This window comes from Musca autumnalis, unplaced genomic scaffold (assembly GCF_047663935.1).
Source record: "Musca autumnalis isolate F117 unplaced genomic scaffold, ASM4766393v1 scaffold_4, whole genome shotgun sequence".
NCBI classification, from domain to species: Eukaryota; Metazoa; Arthropoda; class Insecta; order Diptera; family Muscidae; genus Musca; species Musca autumnalis.
The window spans coordinates 124260119-124287701 of NW_027411977.1; the positions used below are offsets into that span (position 1 = coordinate 124260119).

Genomic DNA, 27583 nt, shown 5'->3' on the forward strand with positions numbered 1-27583 from the left:
GTGGAGGGTATAAAAACAAAAAACAGGCACCCAAAGGGTTAATGTAAAACAAGGGTTTTAAGTGTGCTGTGTTAAATTGCTTTGGAAAAGCCAGAGAGAAGTTTATTTTCAGATTTGCCACAAATCCTCATCAATTCTATAAGTTTTTTGTTTTGAAAAAAAAAATGTTTCTCTAATTTCAAACATTTTCATTTATTGTTGTCATATTAGGACGAAGGTCAGGGTTTATGAAAGTTTTTAATTAATTGAATTAATCGAGTTAATATGGCCTAAGGAGTTTTGTATTGAAAAAGTGTATTCTAGCGAATACACACAGCTCATCCGGCATATCGGATGTGAATGGCTGGAAGACAATGGCTGAGTTTGATAGCTTTTATTTATACAAACATTTGCAGATATGAAGTATTTTTTGAAACCTTTTTTTTCCACAGTTATAAACAACAATTTATGTTAAAAAAAAAAATAAAACACATTTCAACAAAATTACCCAAGTAAATCTTTAAAATTTCTATATTATTTGTTTTTATTATTAGCTATGTATTGTAACTTAGAGTAGCCGTTAAAAAAGATGAGCATTAAGATTAGACTTATTTGTTGCACTACACCTAACCTATTTTTATTTTAAAATATTAAGGAGGGTTTACAATATTCTTCTTAGAATTATAAAGTATTTCGTGATAAAGTATTTTGTAGATAACAACTACTGTTGTAGTTTTTTGTCAATTGCTTGGTAGGCAGGAAGGGTGGGTATAAAGTGACTTTGAGCCAAACCCCATGCGTTCCCTCATCCTAAAGGAATATTTGTTATTGTATTGCTGTTCAATAATTGCGTTTCTTTAACTAAAATTCTTTTTAGTTTCCGCTTGATTTTTTGGTTTAATTAGTTCCAACAACTGTTTCCTTGGAATCGACTTTGTGCAAACGTTTCATTTCATTGTATAGACGTAGCGCCAATTCTGTATTTGGAGCATACAGCCTACCTGGCACATGCAAATTATTGAATTTGGATGGATCTATGCAATTTTTGACCATTTTCATGAGATTCTTGGGAGTTTTTGCTGATGCCAATAGTCCAGGAAACAGACCACCACCTTTGAGAATTTTATCGCAAAATATTTGTAAATTATTGTTTTGTTGTGTTCCGGTGCATGTCGAAGTTTTTGGATCACATTTACCCATACAGTAGTGAAAATTACAATCTGCATCCTCTTCACAGGGCGAACCGTCCGATAAACGTTTGTCGATTTTCGTCTCCACATAGACATGTTCAGCATTTTCATACTTGATTCTGAAAAATAAAATGGAATATTGATTTTGTGACTATGGTTTACGAGCAGAGCACATTGAATTAATTGCAACAACAGTGCTGCTCTATTCCAGTGGGTTTTTAAGGCTATATAAAATTCAAAATCTCTTTGAACTTACCTCTTATCCCCCGTCACTCCAAAGTTACTAATTTTCATTTTACACATTCTCAATGGTTCCGGTTTCATTTCATCCATTTTAAAAACAAATTCCATAAGACTCAGGGCATATTTGAGACGTTTTTGCCAATCCGATGATCTGAAATTGAAACAACATCAGAAAATGCAAAAGCTATATGGAAATTCTATGTTGCATAGCATACATTCACACTTACATGTATTGTAATAGACTCTGTTCTGTTTTTAAAATATTCAAACTTTCTGTGGCATAATATGGACCACATGAACCCAATACAGTTGGAAAGAGACTATCCTCATCGTATAATTTACTCATCATATAATTATTGTCCTTAAAAAGGCGCCAGAAATTAAGCATTTGCTGGGGATTATTTTTGTCAATTTCCTGATTGACTAAGGCTTTAATCTAAAATAAAAGACAAATTTTGTAATCTTATATATTGAAATGGTATGGTTTATTGTATTCAAATGAGACTATTATTGTCCAGTCAAAGTAGACATTGAAATAGCAAAATTTTTCAACATAGTTGAATTTTGGAGGAGAGCTAGGGTTTGCCATTAGAAGCAATGTCCTAAAAGTCCCCAGCAATCCCATGTTCGCAAAAGCATTTATTCTGGGTCAAAGGTCAAAATTTAGAGATTTTTTAGGTTTTCCGATTATTTTCTTGAAAACGGTGGGTCAGATCAAAAAGTGACTAGAGCAAATATTGTAGACAGAAAAATGTATCTAAATAATTTTCCTGGAAAAAAACCATTGTTGAGATATAGCGGTTCTAAAAAACATTATTTAAAGCACTTATAACGGAAATACGCACATATTCAGGAAAAACGCCTAAATTAAACCGAGTAACCGGGTCTGTCCCCCTAAAAATATATGTTTTCTTGAAGATCGAAATTATATCTATCTTCAAAAAAATTCCAACAAAATCGGAGCGTGCGTGTTAGAGTCATTTTATGCAAAAATAACCCATTTAACCCACATGTGTAATCCAAAGCCCAACGGGAACGACCCCAACGAAAACTCTCAGATTTTTTTTGCGCTGCGCTGAATACGGAAATGTATAATTTTCATGGGCGCCGGATCCGGTACGCTGGTTATTTGACCCGAAATGCCATTTTATACCAGGTTTAGACCGATTACTGCTAAGTGGGTATCGTTTGAAAGCTTTTGGAAATACCTATCACATGACTTTGTTATTGTAACTGGTGCGTCTTATAATGTTCTTAAGCGGCTTAATGTTTCACAAGTGTAATTTAAAACTTATATCACGATATCTCAAGAATGGTGAATCCTATTGAAAAGTCACAAAGACCATTCTTGCTTAATTTTTAAGCCTACAACTTTTACTTTAGCCGATTTCTGATAGTTTTTGAGAAAAATAAAAAAATGAATAAAAATGATATTTGACCTTAAATAACTTCGTTTGTAAACATTGGATTGATTGGATTAGGACGTTACTTCTAATTTCAAACCCTAGTTTTCCACCAAAATTCGGCATCGTGGGAATTTTTGCTATTTCCCCCTTATACGCATGTCTATTTTGACTGAACTATATTGTTTGTTAGGAAAATAAACGGAAATAGCAGTGAATTGTCATAATATCGATTTCTGATTTTCATAATAGAGAGTTTACTATTCTCTGCAAAGCCATGAATAGATGTAGGATATGCTCCGAGGATAGTATTCATACGATACTTTTGTTATTGCATCAGCGATTGTTAGACCTCTCTCTCTAGATATTGAAGATCGTTCACGCCTGGGTGGGTATTCTCTATTCACCACATTATGATTGGAATGACGCGCGTATTCTATTCACCAATTTATGATTGGAATGACTCCCACGGTAGTAAACGCAGAAAAATATATGTTAGAAACATGTTTAGATCCAAACAAATTTATGTTTGGGAATGGTTGCAAACAAAACATTTTGTAACATATCTCAATTTTATTTATTTGGGTACCAACATATTTTTTTTAGAACATTTTTTTCATGGGTGGAGAGAGGATTTTTGTCGAAGAGAGTAACCATAGGACTCTTGCGGCTGCGGAATGCTGTTTAATAATAAAGAACTGTGTGTATGGTGCAATAAAAGACGCAGAAGCGAAGACGAGAGGGTAAAAAAGTTTGTTTTTGCTTTGGTGGTGTGCATGCCAAAAGCGTGTGTTTCATGCGTTTTTGTTGTTTCGATATTTTTCCACAAGCAGTAATTCTTCCTGTTTCTTACAGTTAACCACCTAGCAAGCGAAGAGGAAAAGAAAAATGGTATGAATTATTTTGGTTCCTTTTTCTTCAGTTTTCTAAATAAAATCGATGAGTAAAGATGGTAAGTGAGTGAATAAAAATTGTATTTTCTTAAAGAAATGGTACTTTTTATTAATGAAAGGTGAATGGTAATATTTTATTGCACAAAGAAGAAATCGCATTTAATATTGGTAATTACATCAATACATTTTTCATATTCACACATACGTATTCAATAAACCACCACCATAGCCTAACAAAAGTATAGACAAAGAAAGCCACTCACCTAAATTCTCTCACCGTGTGTGAATTGAATCTGTTGGATATGCATTCAATTTTTAAAATGGAAATAACTATAAATGTTTAAACTATTTATTCTGGTAAAGGACAGTAAGTGGGTAATCTTGGCCGCATCTACACCCTCATATGAAAATATTCAACAAAATATTGTGCAACTGAGTGAAAACACAGCGCAGTTTCCATGAGGGCGACATCTAAAAAAAAAACACATTACAATTTCCCCGTCTATACATTTATTAGTCTATGCCACCATCATTTATAAATGTGTGTACATATATCATAGATGAACAAGATGAGCACTCGCCTTCACGATTTTGTACGATTCACCATACAAATGCTCTCTTCGCGTTCATCATTGACATATATGTTAGAGATAGCCAGTGAGCGCTTTCTGAGAGCAAGTGAGCATGCATTTCAATGTGTTTAACATTGGAATTTACCCTTGTATTGGTTTTGTGGCTTTTGGGTTTGTATTTTTATTATAACTAAACAAATATTTATTTGCACCCAAACATAAATTGGTTTGCTCCCAAACAAATATCTGTTTGTACTCTAAAAAATGTTTGTTTGCACCCAAACATTAGCAGGACTGGTTGCAAACAAATTATGTTTGCTGCAAAATATGTTTGCGACATATGTTAGAGAGACCTTTTTTTCTCCGTGTACGTAAGCATATACACGGTGCTCTCAAGCAACTTTAAATGGAAGGTGCTTGCACCTGGGAAAAAATCGCCGAAGCGCTTTTTAGGGGTTTTTTAGGTTTTCAGAATTTTGCTTGGAAACCTCAAGACCTTTCGAAATGGGACGAAAGAAAATGTTGTAGCTATGAATATTTTCTACAAGATTGTCCTTCATGATCATTTCGTAGGTTTTACCGTTATTGAGATATAGAATTTCAAATTGGGACAATGCACTGACTGTATCGCTACCTTATAAAATATCTCAATAACAGTAAAACCTACGAAATGATCATGAAGGACAATCTTGTAGAGAATTTTCATAGCTGCAACATTTTTTTAGTCCCATTTCGATAGGATTTGCGGTTTCCAAGCAAAATCGTGAAAATCTAAAAAAACTCCTAAAAATGTCAACTTGAATCGCGATTTATTTAAAAAAAAAAAAAAAACGATCCGGCGATTTTTTTGTTTTTTGATTTTTCTCATCTATGAACATTATAGTTTCAGAATCCTCAAAAACTTCCCAGGTGTAAGCACCTTACATTTAAGTTGCTTCAAGAGCACCGTGTATACTGCAAGGAACATATTATAATGCTAACGAGCAGGGGCGGTTTAGTCTCTTCATTAAATTGGTCTACTGGAGTTTTGAGGAGGAACCCTCTAGCAGTTCTAAGAGCGGCGATGTTAAAGGTCTAATCCACACTGCCTTTCGAAATTTCTTGCACGGATCGACATGGAATCGAACGAGAAAAATCCAGGTCAGGTGGTGGAATAAATTCCCAAGGATGCCTCTATCTCACGGTACATAACATGTTGATCTTGCAATATCCTTTCACGCACGGATTATTTTTTTCAGTCACAACAGCCGTTTTGGACGGTCCTCACGGCCTTCGTTTTTAGCGAGTGTCGGCCACGATGGAATTCATTAAAACAATTTTTCATAGCGCTATGGATGGTCCTTTATCGACATACAAAGATTTAATTTGATCGATGAACTTTTGCCGTGTCCACGTCGAAAGTTGTGAAAAATGATTGGTATTTAGTCTATGTTGGAGGTAAAAGCCTTTCTGACTGAAATTCGTCGGTATAGGTCCACGTTTCGATATAGCCCCCATAGAACGGTAGATCCCGATTTTCGTAATTCTTAAGTTTGTGACGTCAATATCCCGCTGAAAGACTGAAATTTGTTATTTAGCCTTCCTTCCATGGGGTTATAAAATATTCCAGAAGGGAATTATCAGTATAGGCCTGAGGGTTCCTATGTCCCCCATAGAAGGTATTTTGAAGATTTTACCGAAATACCGGAGATTTCATATTATTATTACTTACATATTACCTCTCCATAGGCTTGTATTGCAGATGCGTTCGTTCATATTTGTTGCGCCCTTCCTCTCTCTTCTACACACTAGTCTAAGTTAGGTTATGTCATATTTTACTACATATTTAGTTATTAAGAATATCTTTTACTTCAATAAAATAGTGTATATAACGCATTCAAGAAGGAAAGACGAATAGTTCTTTGCTAAACTAGATCCCACAGGCCACCGACGTAGCAAAGGGGAAGCCCGGGGCCGTTATCGATGGGGATTTTTAGACCATAACTTCCAATTACAAACCCTACTTCTCCACTAATATTCGGCTCTAGATTTTTGCTATTTCAGTGTCAATTTTGACTCGGCTTTTAATTACATATTTATGTACATTAGGGTGGCAAAAAAAAAAAAACAATTTTTTTTCGAAAGGCCTACCCCCTAAATTTTTGTTCATTTGTTCAAAACCCATATACATATGTATATGGATTTTATGGTAATCATTTAACTTTAACCCGTGCCCCCTGAGCGATCTTTATTCCCATAGTCAAGACGAATTTTCACGAAAATGCTCTAATGGCCACATTTATGGTCCAATTGACGATTCATTGTTGTGGCTAAAAACGATTTGTACAAAAATTTATGATAATCAGTTAACCTTAACCGTGCTCCTGGCCGATCTTTTCTTCCGTAGTGCTTTGTATGGGGACCACGGGCGAATTTATTTATATATTGTCCAATCGATGAAACAATTTACCAGTTCATTCTTGTGTCTTAAAAACTAATCCTACAAACAGTTGTGATGATCGGTCCCGATTTTAATATTGGCTACATTATAGGACCCAAATTACCTATAATTGACCAAGTATGCATATTGGAGCGATATCAAAATTTGACCCGACTTTCACATTCTTTATATTAAGTTTGTTTTTCCGTTTGTAACGCATGGTATGCACACCCGTGGTGCAATGGTAGGCACACCCGCCTTGCACGCGGAAGATCGTGGGTTCGATTCCCCGCCCAGGGTACATCAAAATTTTCAACGGTGGCAAAATACCCCTCAGTAATGTTGGCGACATTTCCTGAGTATTTCAGCTAAGTAAAACTTCTCTATAAAGTGGTGTCGTAAGACACGCCGTTCGGACTCGGCGATAAACATTAGGTCCCATATTATTGAGCTAATATGAATCGGGGTGCACTCATTAGTGTCGCTGTAGCATTCGAAGTGATCACAAGCATTATCGCATACACGCATATCAACGTAGATTTCTCGGCAGATAATTAAATCAAACCACTACCAATTTTCTAATTTACAAATCGTTTATATTAATATCGGATTTTCTTCGGTTAAAATAATAAGTAAAAATGATGGAAAATGAAGAGCAAAATAAATATTTTTGTGGACAATGTTCACTAGAAATAAAAACCAATCTCTTTGTGCGTTGTCATTATTGCAACAGCCAATATCATTTTTCTCCATGTTGCTCACTCTCTGAGAACTTATATAAAAGTATGAACCATACTAAAAAAGTTGTGTGGAGATGTAAAAAGTGTAGTATAAAATCTCCCAACGTTGGGAATTTGATTTTACCTACAGAAAATGAAGAACAACAACAAAGCACTCATAAACAACAACAAGGGAAACAACTTAGAGAGGATAGTGATGAACCTAGCAGCAGCAAAAGGTTTAAAAACATAAACATAAACACACCTACATCATCTATGCACCAAAACAACGAAAACTTGTCACAAAATAGAGACATAGAACAAGTAAAGGCAAGTCTGACTAGCCTAGAAATTTGCATCAAACAACTAACGATGAGCATAACGACGATGAGCACAAAATTGGAAAAAACAACTGATGATATCAACAACAACATTGAAACGTTAACAACACAAATACGTGATTTGTATGAGAGAGATAAAGAGAAGATTGTACAAATAGAGAAACTTAATGAGAAAGATAGAGAGAAAAGTTTACAAATTGAGATGCTTAACCAGAAAATAGAGCAACTGGAACAGAAAGCTATCAACAAAAACATTGAAATTAGCAATGTACAAGACATGAATATCGAGGTCAATGTACTGGTGTCCAAAATAGTTGAGAAAACTGGAGTACAAATCAATAAGAACGACATTGAGAGAACAATCAAAATAGAAACAAGTAAAAAAGCATTAAGTTCGGCCGGGCCGAACTTTTCATACCCTCCACCATAAAATATTCATTCCTGTCCCCAACTTTAAGTGAGTACGTTAAAATGTCAGATAATGTACATAAAATGCTTTATTCGGGAGGCCCTTTTTATGGTGCCTATATCTAACTGTTGACAATTTTTGGTGGGCTAGAAATTGGGAGGTACTGTTATATAGGGGTTATAATAAAACATGGGCCTATGTTGACAGTTTTTGATGGGAGCCTTTAATGTCAAATAACTCCTAATTCGGATAAAAAATTTAGCTAGAATCCTCAAAATATCGAAAATCGGTACATAACGTGGGAACTTCAAATGTCATTAACAGCTAGTTCGGAGGTATCTGGGCTATACGAAAATATGAACTTAAATGAACAATTTTTGTTGCAGAAGTTTTGTTGACTTTTAAATTTCGAATTACAGAAAGTTCGTCCAAAAAATAAAGCTAAGGTACGGAAAATCGGGAGGTTTGTTTTGGGGCTATACAAAAACATGGACCTACGTTCGGTTAAAAATTTTAAGTAAAATCCTCAAAGTACCGAAAATCGGGAAGTATCGTTAAATTGGGGCTATGTTGAAAATTGTTGATGCAGATGTGTGGTGACCACTACAACCTTCAAATGTCAACTTACAGTTAGTTCTGTTAAAAATTGTAGCTAAAATTGCCAAATTACTGAAAATTGGGAGGAACCGTTACATGGGAGCTATATCCGAACATGGACCTATGTTGACAATTTTTGATGGAGAGGTGTTGTGACCACTAAGAACTTCAAATGTCAAATAACTGCTAGTTCGGTTTAATATTGTAGCTAAAATCATCAAATTACTGAAAATCGGGAGGTACCGTTATATGGGGGCTTTCTTGACAATTTTTGGTGGAGAGGTGTGGTGACCACTAAGAATTTTAAATGTCAAATGTTCAAATTATAGATAATTCGGTTAAAACTTGTAAGTAAAATTCTCAAAATACCTGAAATCGGGCGGTAACGTTATATGGGGGCTATTCCAAAACATGGACCTATGTCCACTAGTTATATAAGTTTATTCACATTTAAGAACCCTAAATGTCAATTGATAGCTAAATCGGTCTGAAAATGTAGATAAAAACGTCAAAATGCCGTAAATCGGGGATACCGTTATATGGGGGCTATACCAAAACGTGGACCTATGTCCACAACTTCTAATATATAAGTTTACTAACACTTAAGAACCCTTAATGTCAAATTATGGCTACATCGGTCTGATAATGTAGCTAAAAGCGTCAAAATACCGTATATCGGGGGTACGGTTATATGGGGGCTATACCAAAACGTGGACCTATGTCCACAACTTTTGTTATATATGTTTATTGATACTTAAGAACCCTAAATGTCAAATTATAGCTAAATTGGTCTAAAAATGTAGCTAAAAACGTCAAAATACCGCAAATCGGGGGGTACCGTTATATGGGGGCTATACCAAAACGTGGACCTAAGTCCACATGTTTTGTTATATATGTTTATTGACACTTAAGAACCCTAAATGTCAAATTATAGCCAAATCGGTCTGAAAATGTAGCTAAAACCGTCAAAATACCGTAAATCGGGGGGTACCGTTATATGGGGGCTATACCAAAACGTGGACCTATGTCCACAACTTCTAATATATAAGTTTACTAACACTTAAGAACCCTAAATGTCAAATTATAGCTACATCGGTCTGATAATGTAGCTAAAAACGTCAAAATACCGTATATCGGGGGGTACCGTTATATGGGGGCTATACCAAAACGTGGACCTATGTCCACAACTTTTGTTATATAAGTTTATTGATACTTAAAAACCCTAAATGTCAAATTATAGCTAAATCGGTCTAAAAATGTAGCTAAAAACGTCAAAATACCGCAAATCGGGGGGTACCGTTATATGGGGGCTATACCAAAACGTGGACCTATGTCCACAAGTTTTGTTATATATGTTTGCTGACACTTAAGAACCCTAAATGTCAAATTATAGCCAAATCGGTCTGAAAATGTAGCTAAAAACGTCAAAATACCGTAAATCGGGGGGTACCGTTATATGGAGGCTATACCAAAACGTGGACCGATATAGCCCATCATCGAACTTGACCTGCCTGCAAACAAAAGACGCATTTTCCCAAAATTTCAGCGTCCTATCTCCATTTTTGTGGATGCTAGAGTGATTACCACAGACGGACGGACGGACGGACGGACGTGCTCAGATCGACTTAGAATTTTACCCTGATCAAGAATATATATACTTTATAGGGTCGCAAATGAGTATTTCAATGCGTTACAAACGGAAAAACAAACTTAATATACCCTCCATACTATGGTGGAGGGTATAAAAAGGAGAAAAATTGTTATTGAGTTCTCGTCGTTGAGCAAAAAAAGGGAAATAATGAGCAAGATAAAGAGGCACAGGCTGCAAATAGGTGGGGGAAGTGAAGAAGTAACTGGAAATGAAAACGTCATATTTTTAAATGACGAACTTACACCGCACAACAGGCGACTGCTATGGATGACCAAAACAAAAGCGAAGGAATGTGAGTGGAAATTCGTCTGGGTGAGGAACGGATGCTTTTATGCTCGTAAAACTGAGAGCTCTAGATTCATATTAATAAAAAATGCCTCAGATTTGGAGAGTATAAATAAATCGAATTGAACGTATCACAGTTTACCACATAAAGATTTGCAAAAGGAGACAATTTTTAAAGCCCAATAAAGCGAACGTAGAGATCACCATCAAATAATCGAAAAATTTAACTAAATACATTATAAAAGTAAATAGAACATTTCCTAATATCAGAAACTGTTTCTAACTGAATTTGATAACCAAATAAATAAATACATATTGAATTTTGGATTGCATTTTTATATATAAAAAAAAGAAAAAAATGAATTACATAAAAGATAAAATAAACAACTTCAATGAAATAAAAGAAACTTATATGGATTTCCCTATGTCGATGATACACTTGAACATACGATCTATAAGAAAGAACTTCTTAACATTTTTAACAAATATATCAAAAATTATAAACAAAATCCAATTAATAGTCCTATGTGAAACAAATTTAACAGATGAAGAAAATTCTTTCTACAATATTGATGGATTTAATTCCATATTTTTTTAACAGAGTTGGCAAAGGCGGGGGAATTGCTGTATACATAAGGGACACTCTACAATTTCACAACGTGGAGGTAAATATAACGTCCGCTGAAATGGCAAGAATCGATATTTGCTACAAAATGATGAATTCAAGTGTAACAGTTCTGGCTATATACAGACCGCCAAACAAAAGCACGACGGCATTTTTGATGGAACTAGAAAGATATTTAATGGATATTGCAAACATGAACAAATTAGTTTTACTAGGCGATCTCAATATAGACATTTTAAAACAAAATGCTCTTACATCTAAATACCTCAGCATACTATCAACAAATGGAATGAAATCTATGATATCCAAAGCAACGAGAGAAGATGAAAATCGCAATACAAATACATGCATAGATCATATATTCATCAGATGGAACAAAAAATTAAGAGAGACATACTCTGCAATTATAACGAGTCCTATATCAGATCACCATGCATTATACGCTTGTGTAGATGATGAAACCCCGAAAATAATGAAAGATACTCAAAAAAACACAAAACATAAAATCAACACAAATAATGTAAATAGACAAATCAGAAATATTAATTGGGAAGAGATTATGAGCTCCTCAAATAGCTCAGATGAACTTTATACTAATATTTATAACACTTTAAATAAAATATATGAAAACTCAACTTCTGAACATTCAAAAAAGAAAAATCGTAACGGACTTCCTTGGATGAACGATGATATTTTAAAATCGTGTAGTATACGAGACGTTTTGTATAAAAAGTGGTATAAAAATAAGTCAAATAAAACCAATGAAAGCATCTACAAAAACTTCAATAATAGACTAAATAAGATAATAATCAAAGCTAAAAACGAACATACGTATAAGCAATTCATTAAAAACAAACATAATATTCGTGGAACATGGCAGGTAATTAATGATGTTATAGGCAAGAAAACTAAAAATATTGATGAGCATATCAAAAATAGTTTCACTGGCAAAGACATAAAGGAAATCGCGGACGACTTTGCGACAAATTTTAACCAAAATGTTCTGAACATAGTCCACCATTGCGATACAATCACTTTAAATACACGCTCAGAAAGAATAATCCCTAATTCAATTTTCCTTGAGTATACGACAGATGTCGAAATAAGTGGAATACTGAACACACTTAATACAAATAAATCTGCAGGTATCGATAATATCAGGACCATTGATATTAAAAATAATGCAACTTATCTCACGCCAAATTAATAAACCAGAGCATATATGAATCATCAGTACCGCAGTTACTGAAACAATCAATAATCAGACCCATATACAAAGGAGGCAGCAAAACAGATTATGGAAACTACAGGCCAATTTCGATTCTACCAGTATTAGAAAAGGTTCTGGAAGAGGTCATAGTAAGAAGGCTGACTGGTTTTTTAACAAAATACAAAATAATTAACAAAAACCAATATGGTTTCCAAAAAAACAAAAACATAAATCAGCTACTAGGACACTTCTCAAACCACATAAATAAAAACTTAAGTCAACAACAAAACTGCATTGCCCTTTTCATCGATTTTAGCAAAGCCTTCGACACACTATCCCATGAAAAGATTGTGAACGTGCTAGAAAAGACAGGGATAAGGGGTAATTCTTTAAAATGGTTCCAAGATTACCTAACCTACAGAACTTTTAGCGTCCAAATTAATAAAACTAACAGTATTAAACTACCCACACGATATGGAGTCCCTCAGGGATCAAAATTGGGTCCAATATTGTATTTAATTTATACGAATAAAATGACACAAAATCTACACAATAGTACTTCATTCACTTATGCTGATGATACTGCTATAATAGTATCCCATAAAGAGATAAAAGAAGCCAGCTCTATAATGCAGCAAGAATTTAATATAATAACTAAATGGTGCCACGATTATGGACTCATTATAAATCCAAACAAAACAAAGGTTATGCACTTTAGGTCAAGAAGTGTGCCAAAACAAAACATACAAATAATTTTCCATGACAACAACTGCCTTCACAAACTACATACGCACGAAAATCAAGAAACGTGTACGACGAAATTGGAAATAGTTGAAAATTATAAATACTTGGGTGTTCACTTGGACCACAATTTCAAATGGAAAACCCACATCGATATTCTAAAGAATAAATTGCGAAAATCAGCATTTGCTCTCTATCATCTAGGCAACTGTGCACCCTACTACGTGTTAAAACAGGCGTACTACTCGCTTGTAGAATCCAACCTTCGACACGGAGTTACAGCATGGGGAATTGCAAGGTGTTGCAGAACGCTACAACAAACACAAGACAGAATTGTTAAATTCCTCCATAAAAAAAAAACTACACACGCACATAATAACTGGAATGATGCAGTACAACACAACAAAGAAATATATAAAACCCAACAAATTTTAAATATCAAAGAAATTTTTTCATTGACAATTGTAGGTGAATTCTCTAACAATCCAAACCTGGCAAAGAAAATAGACCACCTACACAGTACGAGAAGGAGACTAGAAGGACGTTACGCAATACCCAAATATAAAAATGAGTATGGAAAACTATCGCTTGATGTCGCTCTCCCAACCACTCTGAATGAACTTCCCAAGGAGATCTTAGAAATTAGTAATAAAATATTAAAAATAAAAAAAATAAAAAAGTACTTTATTAATAAGTAAAAATGTTATTTTTAAAATGTTAAAATGAAGCCTACAGCAATGAATAACAAATCTATACATAAACATATTTATATTTTTACAGACAAGCCTTTCAAGGGCTTCGTAAAAATAATGTAACTGAATTATATTTTGAAATCAATAAAGAAAGTCCGTAAGGACAAAATTAAATAAATAAAAAAAAAAAAAAAAAAAATCATTGATATGAGAGAGTCTCCCTGTCCCGTCTGGGATGTTTGTGGAACAGTTATTATAAAGTGGGGTTCAGACGATCAGTTTTGACTGACAGCTTTTGGTCAAATATCGATTGCTTCAGTTTTGTTGTGATGTTCGTAGCGGCCAAACAGTCATTCAAGTTCTATGACAAACCAACAGTTAAGTTGAAAAATTACTGTGTTCACATAGCTATAAAATCATATAAATAACAACTTTTATTAATAAATATGGATGACAAAAAAGATTGGATGTGCATTTTTGATCACTTCGCTTTTAGAGGAAGAAAATAAAGTGACAAGAAGAAGGAAATGGGTAAAAAAATGGATAGCCTCCCGAAAACAATATTCACATGTGAATATTTTAAAAGAAATTCGAGATTCTGAGCCAAACGCTGTCCACTCCAGCTCCAGAAGATTCAGATTGCTTTATTTTTTTTTTTTTCAATTCCCTTCTGTACGATGAGCGGATTACGTTTATGTTTTTCTTGACGTCGTCAATAGAACAATCCTTCTTGTATTTCTTCAAAACATTTAGTAGTTCTCCATATGCTTTTGTTTTAATGTCGCGCATCATATATTCTGGACTGGTTATGTCCCAGAGGCATCTTTGCATTTCGTAGCAACATAAAAATTCCTTTAAAAATTCATTTTCGTTGTCCATGTTTGTCGTTTTGTTTGCAATTTTTTGCTTGGCCGATATTAAAATGAAGGACAAGATTTTTGTCTGCTATTTTTATCTCTTATTTGCAATAATAATCAATCAAATTAATAAAAACACACGACTTTTTTAACTTTTATTTGATATTTACTCTGCTAATTTATTCCTTGACTGACGTTGTTTCGTTCACACGGTCAAACAAACAAACAACCAACAGCTGACTGTCCAACATCCACAAAAAATTTTGTGGTTGCCTGATGACTGACAAAAATGAACGACCACACTGGCAAGCAACCGATTATTTGAGCAAAGCTGTCAGTCAAAACTGATCGTCTGAACCCCACTTAACGCATTTAAAGGGAAAATAGTAGATCTGGCAGCAATGTAAAAAAACAAACATGGCTGCATAAAAAAGATAACAAACAAAATAAATTTCACTGTTTTTTATTTTTTTATTTCACTGGTTTAAATTTTTATTATTTTATTTTATTTTATTTCTTTTTATGTTGCTTTGACAAAGCGCGTAGTTTTTCTTTTTTCCTTTTGCCTTAATTGTCAAATAAATGTCAAATCAGCAGTTTGACAGATTTTCCGCTTTTTACACAACGAAATTTGTCGAGCTGAAAGTAGTAAAAGAGAAGCCATGTTGGATCTCTCTCCTCTCTTAAAAATTGCTTTCAGTTTTACAACTTTTTGGGGTTAAGGAACGCTTTCAGAGTTAAAAATGGTAAAACTTGAAGAAACTTTAACGTAAAGGAACAAAGCTATATTCTTGATCAGGGTAAAATTCTGACAATTCTGACCGTCTGTGGTAATCACCCCAGCATCCACAAAAATGGAGATAGGACCCTGAAATTTTGTTTGCAGGCAGGTCAAGTTCGTTGATGGGGTATATCGGTCCACGTTTTGGTATAGCCCCCATGTAGCGGTACCCCCCGATTTCCGATATTTTGACGCTTTTGACTACATTTCCAGACCGAAGTGGACGTACATAATATGACATTTAAGGTTCCTAGTGACCACAAAACTTTTATTCGAAAAATGTTGGACATTGGTCCATGTTTTGGTGTAGCCCCCATATAACGGTACCTCCTGATTTCCGATATTTTGGTGCTTTTAACTACATTTTCAGACCAAAGTGGACATACATAATTTGACATTTAAGGTCCCTAGTGACCAAAAAACTTATATTCGAAAAATGTTGGACATTGGTCCATGTTTTGGTATAGCCCCATGTAACGGTACCTGCTGATTATCGGTATTTTAAGGATTTTAGATACGTTATGGTCTATGTTTTGGTATAGCCCCTTATAACGGTACCTCCCGATTTTCGATATTTTGCGGATTTTAGCTACACTTTTGAACCGAACTAGCAGTAATTTGAACTTGAGGTTCCTAGTCATCACAAAATATCTTCACCAAAAAGTGTTAACGTAGGTCCATATTTTGATATAGCCCCCATATAACGGTACCTCGCTATATTCGATATTTTGAGGATTTTAGCTACATTTTTGCACCGAACTGTAATTTAACATATAAGGTTTCCAATGGTCACAAAACATCTCCACCAACAATTTTGGTCACAAAACTTCTCTACCCAATATTGTCAACATAGTTCGATTTTTGTGGTATAGCTCGCATAAAACGGTGCCTCCCGATTATCGTTATTTTGAAGATTTTAGATAAAATTTTTAACCGAACTAGTCGTAATTAGCCATCTGAGGTACCTTGCCGTAACAATACCTCTCCGCTGAAATTTGTCAATATAGGTCTATATTTTGGTATAGCCCCCATATGACGTTACCTCCCGATTTTAGATATTTTGAGGAGTTTAGCCACATTTGTTGACCGAACTATCTGCAATTTTACATTCGAGGTTCCCAGTGTCCACAAAACTTCTTCACAAAAAACGTCAAAATAGGTCTAAACTTTGATATAGCCCATTTAAAGGAGCCGCACGATTGAAGACATTTTTGATAAATTTTCTGACGCAATTTTGGTATGCGTGGTCACAAAATATCTCAACCTAAAATTGTGGACAGTAAACAAAACTAATATTTTATGGTGGAGGGTATACAAAGTTTGGCCTGGCCGAACTTAACGCTTTTTTACTTGTTTAGGATTCGTTTTTTGCCACAGCAATGAACTCTCGATTTGGGCAATAATTGCGGTATTTAGAGCAATTTCGTGAAAATTCACCTTTGGTCCATAGTAGTAATTTCTGGAAACAAAGACCGCTTTTTTCGATTTTGGGTCAACCTCATGTACATGTATACGTTTATGTTACCACTTCCAAAAATAATCAGTCATTTACATATAATTAACTCACCATATTATCATCCAGTGTTACGTTGTATGTGAGGGTTATGTGCATTTTAACAATGTGATGGAAATTTTCAATTTTTGGATAGACCTGCATACCCCGACTGTTAATCCAACTTAGATCATCTTTTATGTGGCGGGCCAACTACAGAAACAAGTAAGTTAGTATTCACAGATAAAAGAATTCAATGCATTTCTGCACAAGACAGAGCAGCACCATCACATCCTACCTTAACGGCATAGACATCGCCATTCTTTTCTGCGGTAAACATAATGGTACCCATATCGGTTTGGGGACACTTGAAGGATTTAAATGATTGTTCATTGGCACACAGTTCTTCGCACAGGGTACCACTGTATTCATAATTTTTATATTTTTTACACTGGAAAAAAGAGATTCGAGATGCTAAAGAACGACAGTTTTCAAGTGTCACACATACACACATTCTGCTTACCATATAAGTGAGACTGTTTTGTGACATAATTTTATAGCAAAACTCCAAATTCATGTAGGACACAATTAACATAAAAATGGCCGCCAGTATGGCCAATAGAATGCAACGTTGCAGAATTGTTCGAAATTTTCTTTTAAAGGCATTCAACATTTTGTTTGCCCTGTGGTCGGATTGATTGATAACTACTGAATGTTTTGTTTGTTTTGATAGGAATTCTTTGTTTCTGCAAAAATTTCGGAGGTTTTTTCTATTTCACAATGTTTGTATCCTGTTTCTCGCTTTATCCATTTCTCTCTTATGTTACCTTTTTACGTAGATATGTATGTGTGTATATTCTAATTGGTTTGCCACCATGGCCTACCTACCTCCTTTTACTGTTTGGGTCCAAAACAAGGGAATAGTTTTCATTTTTTGCCGTTTATGTTTTGATCCTGTGGTTCACCTCGTGCTAGTGGGTGCATTGTTTTCCTTCTTATCTTTTACATACTATAGTATGTTTACGTTTACGAATGAGTAGCGGCAATGTCACGAAAATGCCAACAAAAAGGATATTTTTTGATTCGGCGCAGTAGCAGTCATTTTACAGTAATGGCAATATAATGAAGTATGGTTCCACATATACATATGTATGTATGTATGTATATGACGAAAATTAATGATTATGATTTGAAAAACATTAATTCTGAATCAAAAAGTTTATGTATTGCCAATTTGCAAAAATTATATTTGTTTTTCCAAAAAAATCGTGTAACAAATAACATATTTAGCAGGTTAAATGGACCGAAATTTGTGTGTGGAAATTGGTAATTTTTTTTAGTATAATGACCATATCTTTATTACTGGGACATACAAATGTTCCACCCACGTAAGTTGTATTTAGAAAAGGAACTCTTGATCTTTCCATTGGTGCCAATTATATTGACGTACGTGGTCAGATAACAGAGTTACTGACTAGTATATGGTATACACCAAATTACTTTTGCAATCCCGTTTTTGGAAAAAATTTTGGTTTTAAATTCGTTCGCGTTCACAAAATTGGCCAATGCGCGCAAATTTTATAGCGGTTTTATTTTCATATAAAGCAAAAATATTTAAAAATTACTTATTTGTCTTAATGAGAAAATCTATGCATACGAAAAATCAACAAATAATAAAAAAAAATCTTGAAGTAAATCCAAATTATCCTGCACCAGAGTCTCTACAAACCTTTAAAAAATGAATTAAAAATACCTACAGAATCTGGACAATGCACTATGGGTCCAATGCACAGTGCATACGCCCAAGGACAAAAATCAAGAAATTCATGTCATTATTTTAAGATTTAAAAAATGCCAATCGCTTCTAAATTTTCCAAATTTTTCGAAACTCAACTTTGTTTTTCAATTTTTCGCGGTTCTTTCATTTTAAAAATGAGAAAAAATCTTCTATATATAAAATAGAAAAATGTTTGCATGTTTGTTTATTTGTTTGTTTGAAGTTTATGGACTGAAAAACCGCTGAACCGATCTTCTTGAAATTTTCAGGGTATATCAATACATGGCCTTAAAGTAACGTAGGCTATAAAATGTTTTGAAATTCGGCCGGATCGGGATATATAGCATCTGAATCGGATGTACCTCCAAAAAACTTTGAGGCCCCAGTGGCACGTCTTAACATATTCCGATTGAGCTCAAACTTTGGCAATCTTAATTTTTAACAAAACTAAACATTTTAGGATGGTGCCACCGTGGCGCGATGGTATACACACCCGCCTTGCACGCTGAAGGTCGTGGGTTCGATTCCCCGGCCAGTCAACATCAAAATTTTCAACGGTGGCAAAATACACCTCAGTAATGTTGGCGACATTTCCTGAGTATTTCAGCCATGTAAAACTTCTCTACAAAGTGGTGTCCTTAAGACTCGCCGTTCGGACTCGGCGATAAACAGTAGCTCCCATATCATTGAGCTAATATGAATCGGGGTGCACTCATTGATATGTCCCGTATGGGATGTTTGTGGAACAATTATCATTATAAACATTTTAGGAGGGAGCCGCATAAAAAAATCCGAAATCGATTTTTCCCTTTGTGTTAAAACCAGTCTACTACTGTATTCCCTTCGCCCATCCCAGTCTCTCATATATATCGCTCATTTACTCAAAGAGTGGGATAACTCAAAAAATGCGATTACTGAGTTAGCAATTTCCATTTTTTCTACAACTTCTACTTTATCTTGTGTTAAATGTTCATGCTGATATCTCTAAAACTCAACAAGTTACAGCTCATTTACTACAAGCGTCGCATAATTCAACACAACAGTTTTTTGAGGTAAAGAAGCACTAAAGCAAATCAATTGATCTTGCACAGAAATTTAGCACTGATATCTGGCTAGACGTTTGCAAAATATGGTCCAAGTAGTTATTTTAGTTTTTGTGTAATAATTTTTTTAAGTTGGGAAGTCAAATTCCAATCGCGAACTTAAAACGCGTTTTCTCGAAACTGGATTTTTTGAAATGTGTCACTCTTTGAGTAAATGAGCATTATGATATTTAACAATTTTAGCCTCGGTTAATTTCTATCCGGGTACTATAATGATGACTTCTACCGACTTCGGATATCTCTTATGTCTACACGCAAAAAAAAAAACGGCCTCTCTAACATATGTCCCAAACATATTTTGCAGCAAACATATATATGTTTGCAACAGTCCCAAACATAATATATGTTTGGGTCTGCAAACAAATATATGTTTGGGTGGAAACAAATATATGTTTGGGTGCAAACATATATATGTTTGGGTGCAAAGATATTTATGTTTGGGTGCAAAGATATATATGTTTGGGTGCAAACAAAGATATGTTTGGGTGGAAACAATTTTATGTTTGGGTGCAAACATTTTATATGTTTGGGTGCAAAAAAATACAAACCCAAAAGGCAAAAAAAAAAAAACAAACACATGCACCAGTGGGCGCTTACTGAGAGCAAGGGAGCGTATTTCCGTATTATCGTATCGTATTTCCAATTATAAAATGTAGTGGGCATTTAATTTACTAAAAAGCACAATTTCTTTAAGAAAACACAAAACACTGATTTATTCACTCCCTTTACCGTCTTGACTCTACAAAGGCAACTAAAACACTGAAGAAAGAAAAAAATATAATTCATATCATTTCTTCTTTTCGTCTTCGCCAGCTATGCTGGTTAACAACAACAAAACAAGAAACACCCGAGTTTGACGCATACAAGCCACCAAAGGCCCCTTCTTCGCTTCTACGTCTTCTATTATGCAATACCCACAGCCGCGAGAGCACTGTTATTACTCTCGTTGACAAACATCCTCTCTACACCCATGAAAAAAATGTTCTAACATAAAAAATATGTTTTACCCAAACATATCAAATTGAGATATGTTACAAAATGTTGCAAACATATATTTGTTTGCAACCGGTCCCAAACATATATTTGTTTGGATCCAAACATATTTCTAACATAAATTTTTCTGCGTGTACCCGCGTCATAAAAGGATAACCTGAAATCTGAATCGTTTTAAAAATATTTTGGCGAGCATTTTTCTAGCCCAAATTCTGCACATTTTACAAATTTCGACCGATTTCAATATAACTTGGCAAACTTATATCTAGACCAAATTCCGTCACACTTTAAAATGTCATTGAACTTGGGCATATATATCGTGTTGGTGCATCATATACATGAAATCGGTTGAAAATATATATGCGAGTTGTATCCAAATCTGAACCAATTTCAATATAATTTGGCACATTTATTGTAGGCCAAATTCCGTCATATATTCCAAATTTTATTCAAATCGGGCATATATAGTGTGATTGGTGCAACAAATACATGAAATCAGACGAAAATATATATATATATATATATATATATATATATATATATATATATATATATATATATATATATATATATATATGGGATTCCGATATATTTTGGCACATTTACTTGAAAGGCAACTTCCGTCACACATTCGAAATTTAATTGAGATCGGACAAACATAGCACCTAATACATGAAATCGGACGAAAATATATATAGGAGATATATCCCAATCTTAACCGATTTCGACATATTTTGGCCATTTTGGCCAAATTCCGTCACACATTTCAAATTTCATTGAAATTGGGCATATATAGCGTGTTTTGTTCCTCAAATACATGAAATCGGACGAAAATATATATGGGAGCTATATCCAAATCTGAAACGATATTCAAATTGAATTGAGAAATACTCTCAGCCACTGATCAAAAAAAAAAAAAAAAAAAAAACTAAACCAAACCAAACACAATAATGATTCCGTATATAAAATATTGTTACGGAATTAGATTTAACTAATGTCCGTGTAGACGTTGTTTTATTCCCCGATACGATTTGTACCAAATAAAACAGGGTTCGTTTTAGATTACGTTTCTACAATGCTTTATTTACTTTATTACACTTATTCGGAGCTGACTGTTATAGCTAAGTACACAGCTTTACTTTACTTCTTTACTAGTCGATGTTTACACTTCGGTATAAAATTCACAACTGCCCACTGTTTGGCCGGCATCTCATATTTATACCCAAAATCTCCCTGTTCTAGAGTCCTCTAGAACACATATGGCAACATCTCGAATCTGTGCAACGAACACACAGACGCACATTCGTAATAAGCGAACAACCACATTCACATACATGCATGGGTGAAATACGAGTGACGTAATTACAACAACAACAAAATTCAAACTAAACAATAAATACATGATTGTTGCAAAACAAAACAAACGCACATTAATAACAGGTAAAGTAACATCTAGAATAATGAAGAGAGTTCTACATGGTAGTTGTTGTTGTTAAATAAAGTAACTGCGTAATAAAACTTTACGTTACAATTCAAATTTTTAAATTAACGGAAATTAAACTAAACTAACTTAAACCTATCAGTTACATTCGTAACATTGCCTCCCGCTTAAGCCTGTTCGTCCCGAATAGGCACAGTTCCCTCTCTGTGGTATGGGCATTGGTAACACACTGCCTCCCGCTTAAGCCTGTTCCTCGTGACCTGGCACAGTTCTTGTTCCATAGCGGGCCAACCGTTCTAGATGTACCACCTTCATCTTTGATCTAGGGCTGTCGCTCTTCTGTATGCGATACACGACGTCATTTATTTTCGTGACTACCTTGTAGGGGCCTTCCCAGTGCGTTTGTAATTTGGGGCATAGTCCTTTTTTCCGTTGTGGGTTAAACAATAGTACCAGTTGCCCTTCTTGGAACCCATCAGTATTTGCGTACCTCGCCTTCATGCGGTTGCTGACCATTTTTATCCGATGGCGTACTGCATCGTGGACTTCACTGAAAGAGTTTTGACTGTTTTCATCGTTATCAGTTTCGGAGTTTGGTGTGGCACCGAAGATCAAGTCACCAGGCAGCTTTAATTCATTCCCGAACAAAATTCTGGCTGGAGTTCGAGATGTGGAGTCATGAATGGCCGACCTATAGGCTAGTAGGAATTTTGGAATATGCTCATCCCAGTCTCTTTGGCCGCTATCTACCACCTTTCGTAGATGCTCTTCCAGAGTGCGATTAAATCTCTCCACCATGCCATCTGATTGTGGATGCAGGGGCGTTGTCCTCGTTTTCTTGATTCCGTAGGTGTCACACATTTCTTTGAAGATCGCTGACTCAAAATTTCTTCCTTGATTGGAATGAACCTCGGATGGGACACCATAGCGACAAATCCAATTCTTGCTGAACACATCCACTATTGTCTTGGCTTCCTGGTTGGGAATGGCATAAACCTCTGGCCATTTGCTGAAGTAATCCATGACCACTAAGACATACCGGTTCCCAGAGTCGCTTATTGGAAACGGTCCAGCCACATCCATTGCGATTCTTTCAAATGGAGCTCCTGAATTATACTGTTGCATGTGGCCTCGACTCTTCCGGGTTGGACCTTTAGCTCTTATACACCTCTCACTGGGCCACCTTTGATTTCCAGTTCCGACATTTTCTTCTCCAGGTTCACAAATTTCTCGTCATGGGCCAGAAATTTCTCGTCAACAGACAGAATCGTTTTATCCAACTCTTTAATTTGCATCTCCACGTTTTCTACTCTCTTTTCAATCACTATCGTGATGTTTTCGAGTTTCTCGTTAATTTTTCTAGAATTCTCTTCCAACTCCTCTTTTAAGTTTCTTGAATTTTCTTCAAACATCCTAGAATTTTCTGCCATTAAGTTTTCGGTGATTTTTCTAGAGTTCTCCTCCAACTTTTCCTCTAATTTTCTGGAATATTCTTCACTCTTTCTGGAATTTTCTTCAACCATTCTGCAATTTTCTGCTTTCATTTCGTCCATCATAAGTCTAGAAGTTTCTTCATTCTTTCTAGACATCTCTTCTAACATCTTACAGTTGTCAGATTTCATTTCCGCCATAAGCCTGGAAGTTTCTTCATTTTTCTTATTCATTTCCAGCATCATCATAGCCAGCATTGATTTCAAATCGTCACCCCTGGCAGCTACCGACGAAACTTCTTCAACGCTGGATTCGCCCTTTGCCGATAACTCGACTTCCTCCTTACCGTCGAACTCATATTCATCGATGTTCATTCCACGGCGTTCGAACTCTTCCAACAAGCGTTTTTGTAGTTCGGCCTTGTTGCCAGTAGAACACAACTCCAACTTACTTAGCTCCTTCTTCAAGTCTTCCACTCGTAGATCCTTAAACTTCATTGTAGGATGATCGTAATCTCACTGCTGACACCAATTGTTACGGAATTAGATTTAACTAATGTCCGTGTAGACGTTGTTTTATTCCCCGATACGATTTGTACCAAATAAAACAGGGTTCGTTTTAGATTACGTTTCTACAATGCTTTATTTACTTTATTACACTTATTCGGAGCTGACTGTTATAGCTAAGTACACAGCTTTACTTTACTTCTTTACTAGTCGATGTTTACACTTCGGTATAAAATTCACAACTGCCCACTGTTTGGCCGGCATCTCATATTTATACCCAAAATCTCCCTGTTCTAGAGTCCTCTAGAACACATATGGCAACATCTCGAATCTGTGCAACGAACACACAGACGCACATTCGCAATAAGCGAACAACCACATTCACATACATACATGGGTGAAATACGAGTGACGTAATTACAACAACAACAAAATTCAAACTAAACAATAAATACATGATTGTTGCAAAACAAAACAAACGCACATTAATAACAGGTAAAGTAACATCTAGAATAATGAAGAGAGTTCTACATGGTAGTTGTTGTTGTTAAATAAAGTAACTGCGTAATAAAACTTTACGTTACAATTCAAATTTTTAAATTAACGGAAATTAAACTAAACTAACTTAAACCTATCAGTTACATTCGCAACATTGCCTCCCGCTTAAGCCTGTTCGTCCCGAATAGGCACAGTTCCCTCTCTGTGGTATGGGCATTGGTAACACACTGCCTCCCGCTTAAGCCTGTTCCTCGTGACCTGGCACAGTTCTTGTTCCATAGCGGGCCAACCGTTCTAGATGTACCACCTTCATCTTTGATCTAGGGCTGTCGCTCTTCTGTATGCGATACACGACGTCATTTATTTTCGTGACTACCTTGTAGGGGCCTTCCCAGTGCGTTTGTAATTTGGGGCATAGTCCTTTTTTCCGTTGTGGGTTAAACAATAGTACCAGTTGCCCTTCTTGGAACCCATCAGTATTTGCGTACCTCGCCTTCATGCGGTTGCTGACCATTTTTATCCGATGGCGTACTGCATCGTGGACTTCACTGAAAGAGTTTTGACTGTTTTCATCGTTATCAGTTTCGGGGTTTGGTGTGGCACCGAAGATCAAGTCACCAGGCAGCTTTAATTCATTCCCGAACAAAATTCTGGCTGGAGTTCGAGATGTGGAGTCATGAATGGCCGACCTATAGGCTAGTAGGAATTTTGGAATATGCTCATCCCAGTCTCTTTGGCCGCTATCTACCACCTTTCGTAGATGCTCTTCCAGAGTGCGATTAAATCTCTCCACCATGCCATCTGATTGTGGATGCAGGGGCGTTGTCCTCGTTTTCTTGATTCCGTAGGTGTCACACATTTCTTTGAAGATCGCTGACTCAAAATTTCTTCCTTGATCGGAATGAACCTCGGATGGGACACCATAGCGACAAATCCAATTCTTGCTGAACACATCCACTATTGTCTTGGCTTCCTGGTTGGGAATGGCATAAACCTCTGGCCATTTGCTGAAGTAATCCATGACCACTAAGACATACCGGTTCCCAGAGTCGCTTATTGGAAACGGTCCAGCCACATCCATTGCGATTCTTTCAAATGGAGCTCCTGAATTATACTGTTGCATGTGGCCTCGACTCTTCCGGGTTGGACCTTTAGCTCTTATACACCTCTCACTGGGCCACCTTTGATTTCCAGTTCCGACATTTTCTTCTCCAGGTTCACAAATTTCTCGTCATGGGCCAGAAATTTCTCGTCAACAGACAGAATCGTTTTATCCAACTCTTTAATTTGCATCTCCACGTTTTCTACTCTCTTTTCAATCACTATCGTGATGTTTTCGAGTTTCTCGTTAATTTTTCTAGAATTCTCTTCCAACTCCTCTTTTAAGTTTCTTGAATTTTCTTCAAACATCCTAGAATTTTCTGCCATTAAGTTTTCGGTGATTTTTCTAGAGTTCTCCTCCAACTTTTCCTCTAATTTTCTGGAATATTCTTCACTCTTTCTGGAATTTTCTTCAACCATTCTGCAATTTTCTGCTTTCATTTCGTCCATCATAAGTCTAGAAGTTTCTTCATTCTTTCTAGACATCTCTTCTAACATCTTACAGTTGTCAGATTTCATTTCCGCCATAAGCCTGGAAGTTTCTTCATTTTTCTTATTCATTTCCAGCATCATCATAGCCAGCATTGATTTCAAATCGTCACCCCTGGCAGCTACCGACGAAACTTCTTCAACGCTGGATTCGCCCTTTGCCGATAACTCGACTTCCTCCTTACCGTCGAACTCATATTCATCGATGTTCATTCCACGGCGTTCGAACTCTTCCAACAAGCGTTTTTGTAGTTCGGCCTTGTTGCCAGTAGAACACAACTCCAACTTACTTAGCTCCTTCTTCAAGTCTTCCACTCGTAGATCCTTAAACTTCATTGTAGGATGATCGTAATCTCACTGCTGACACCAATTGTTACGGAATTAGATTTAACTAATGTCCGTGTAGACGTTGTTTTATTCCCCGATACGATTTGTACCAAATAAAACAGGGTTCGTTTTAGATTACGTTTCTACAATGCTTTATTTACTTTATTACACTTATTCGGAGCTGACTGTTATAGCTAAGTACACAGCTTTACTTTACTTCTTTACTAGTCGATGTTTACACTTCGGTATAAAATTCACAACTGCCCACTGTTTGGCCGGCATCTCATATTTATACCCAAAATCTCCCTGTTCTAGAGTCCTCTAGAACACATATGGCAACATCTCGAATCTGTGCAACGAACACACAGACGCACATTCGCAATAAGCTAACAACCACATTCACATACATGCATGGGTGAAATACGAGTGACGTAATTACAACAACAACAAAATTCAAACTAAACAATAAATACATGATTGTTGCAAAACAAAACAAACGCACATTAATAACAGGTAAAGTAACATCTAGAATAATGAAGAGAGTTCTACATGGTAGTTGTTGTTGTTAAATAAAGTAACTGCGTAATAAAACTTTACGTTACAATTCAAATTTTTAAATGAACGGAAATTAAACTAAACTAACTTAAACCTATCAGTTACATTCGTAACAATATATTGATTTTGTATCACGAGTTTGCTTTAAAATATGTATGTACCGTAATGTATACCAAACATTTTTAGTAACCAAACTTCTTCATAAAGGACTCGAAATATTAAATTACGTTAAACTAAGTTTGAAAGAAATTTTTGAAAAAGTT

General features: G+C 35.5%; 1 protein-coding gene across 2 annotated transcripts; it reads right to left on the minus strand.

Moving 5' to 3' along the window:
- Nucleotides 1–483: 483 nt before the first annotated feature.
- Nucleotides 484–18163, minus strand: aln (divergent protein kinase domain 1C). Of its 2 annotated transcripts, XM_073987966.1 has the most exons (7): nucleotides 17623–18092; nucleotides 17398–17550; nucleotides 17175–17312; nucleotides 1640–1848; nucleotides 1426–1563; nucleotides 1176–1288; nucleotides 484–1091 (listed from the first exon to the last, which is right to left on the minus strand). In XM_073987966.1, the coding sequence occupies exons 1-7, from the start codon at nucleotides 17770–17772 to the stop codon at nucleotides 877–879; spliced, it is 1116 nt and encodes a 371-aa protein (XP_073844067.1). In that variant the 5' UTR covers nucleotides 17773–18092; the 3' UTR covers nucleotides 484–876. The 2 variants fall into 2 exon arrangements, with proteins under 2 accessions (XP_073844067.1, XP_073844066.1); XM_073987965.1 differs by having other exon boundaries at nucleotides 484–1288; nucleotides 17623–18163.
- Between the last annotated feature and the right edge of the window lie 9420 nt (nucleotides 18164–27583).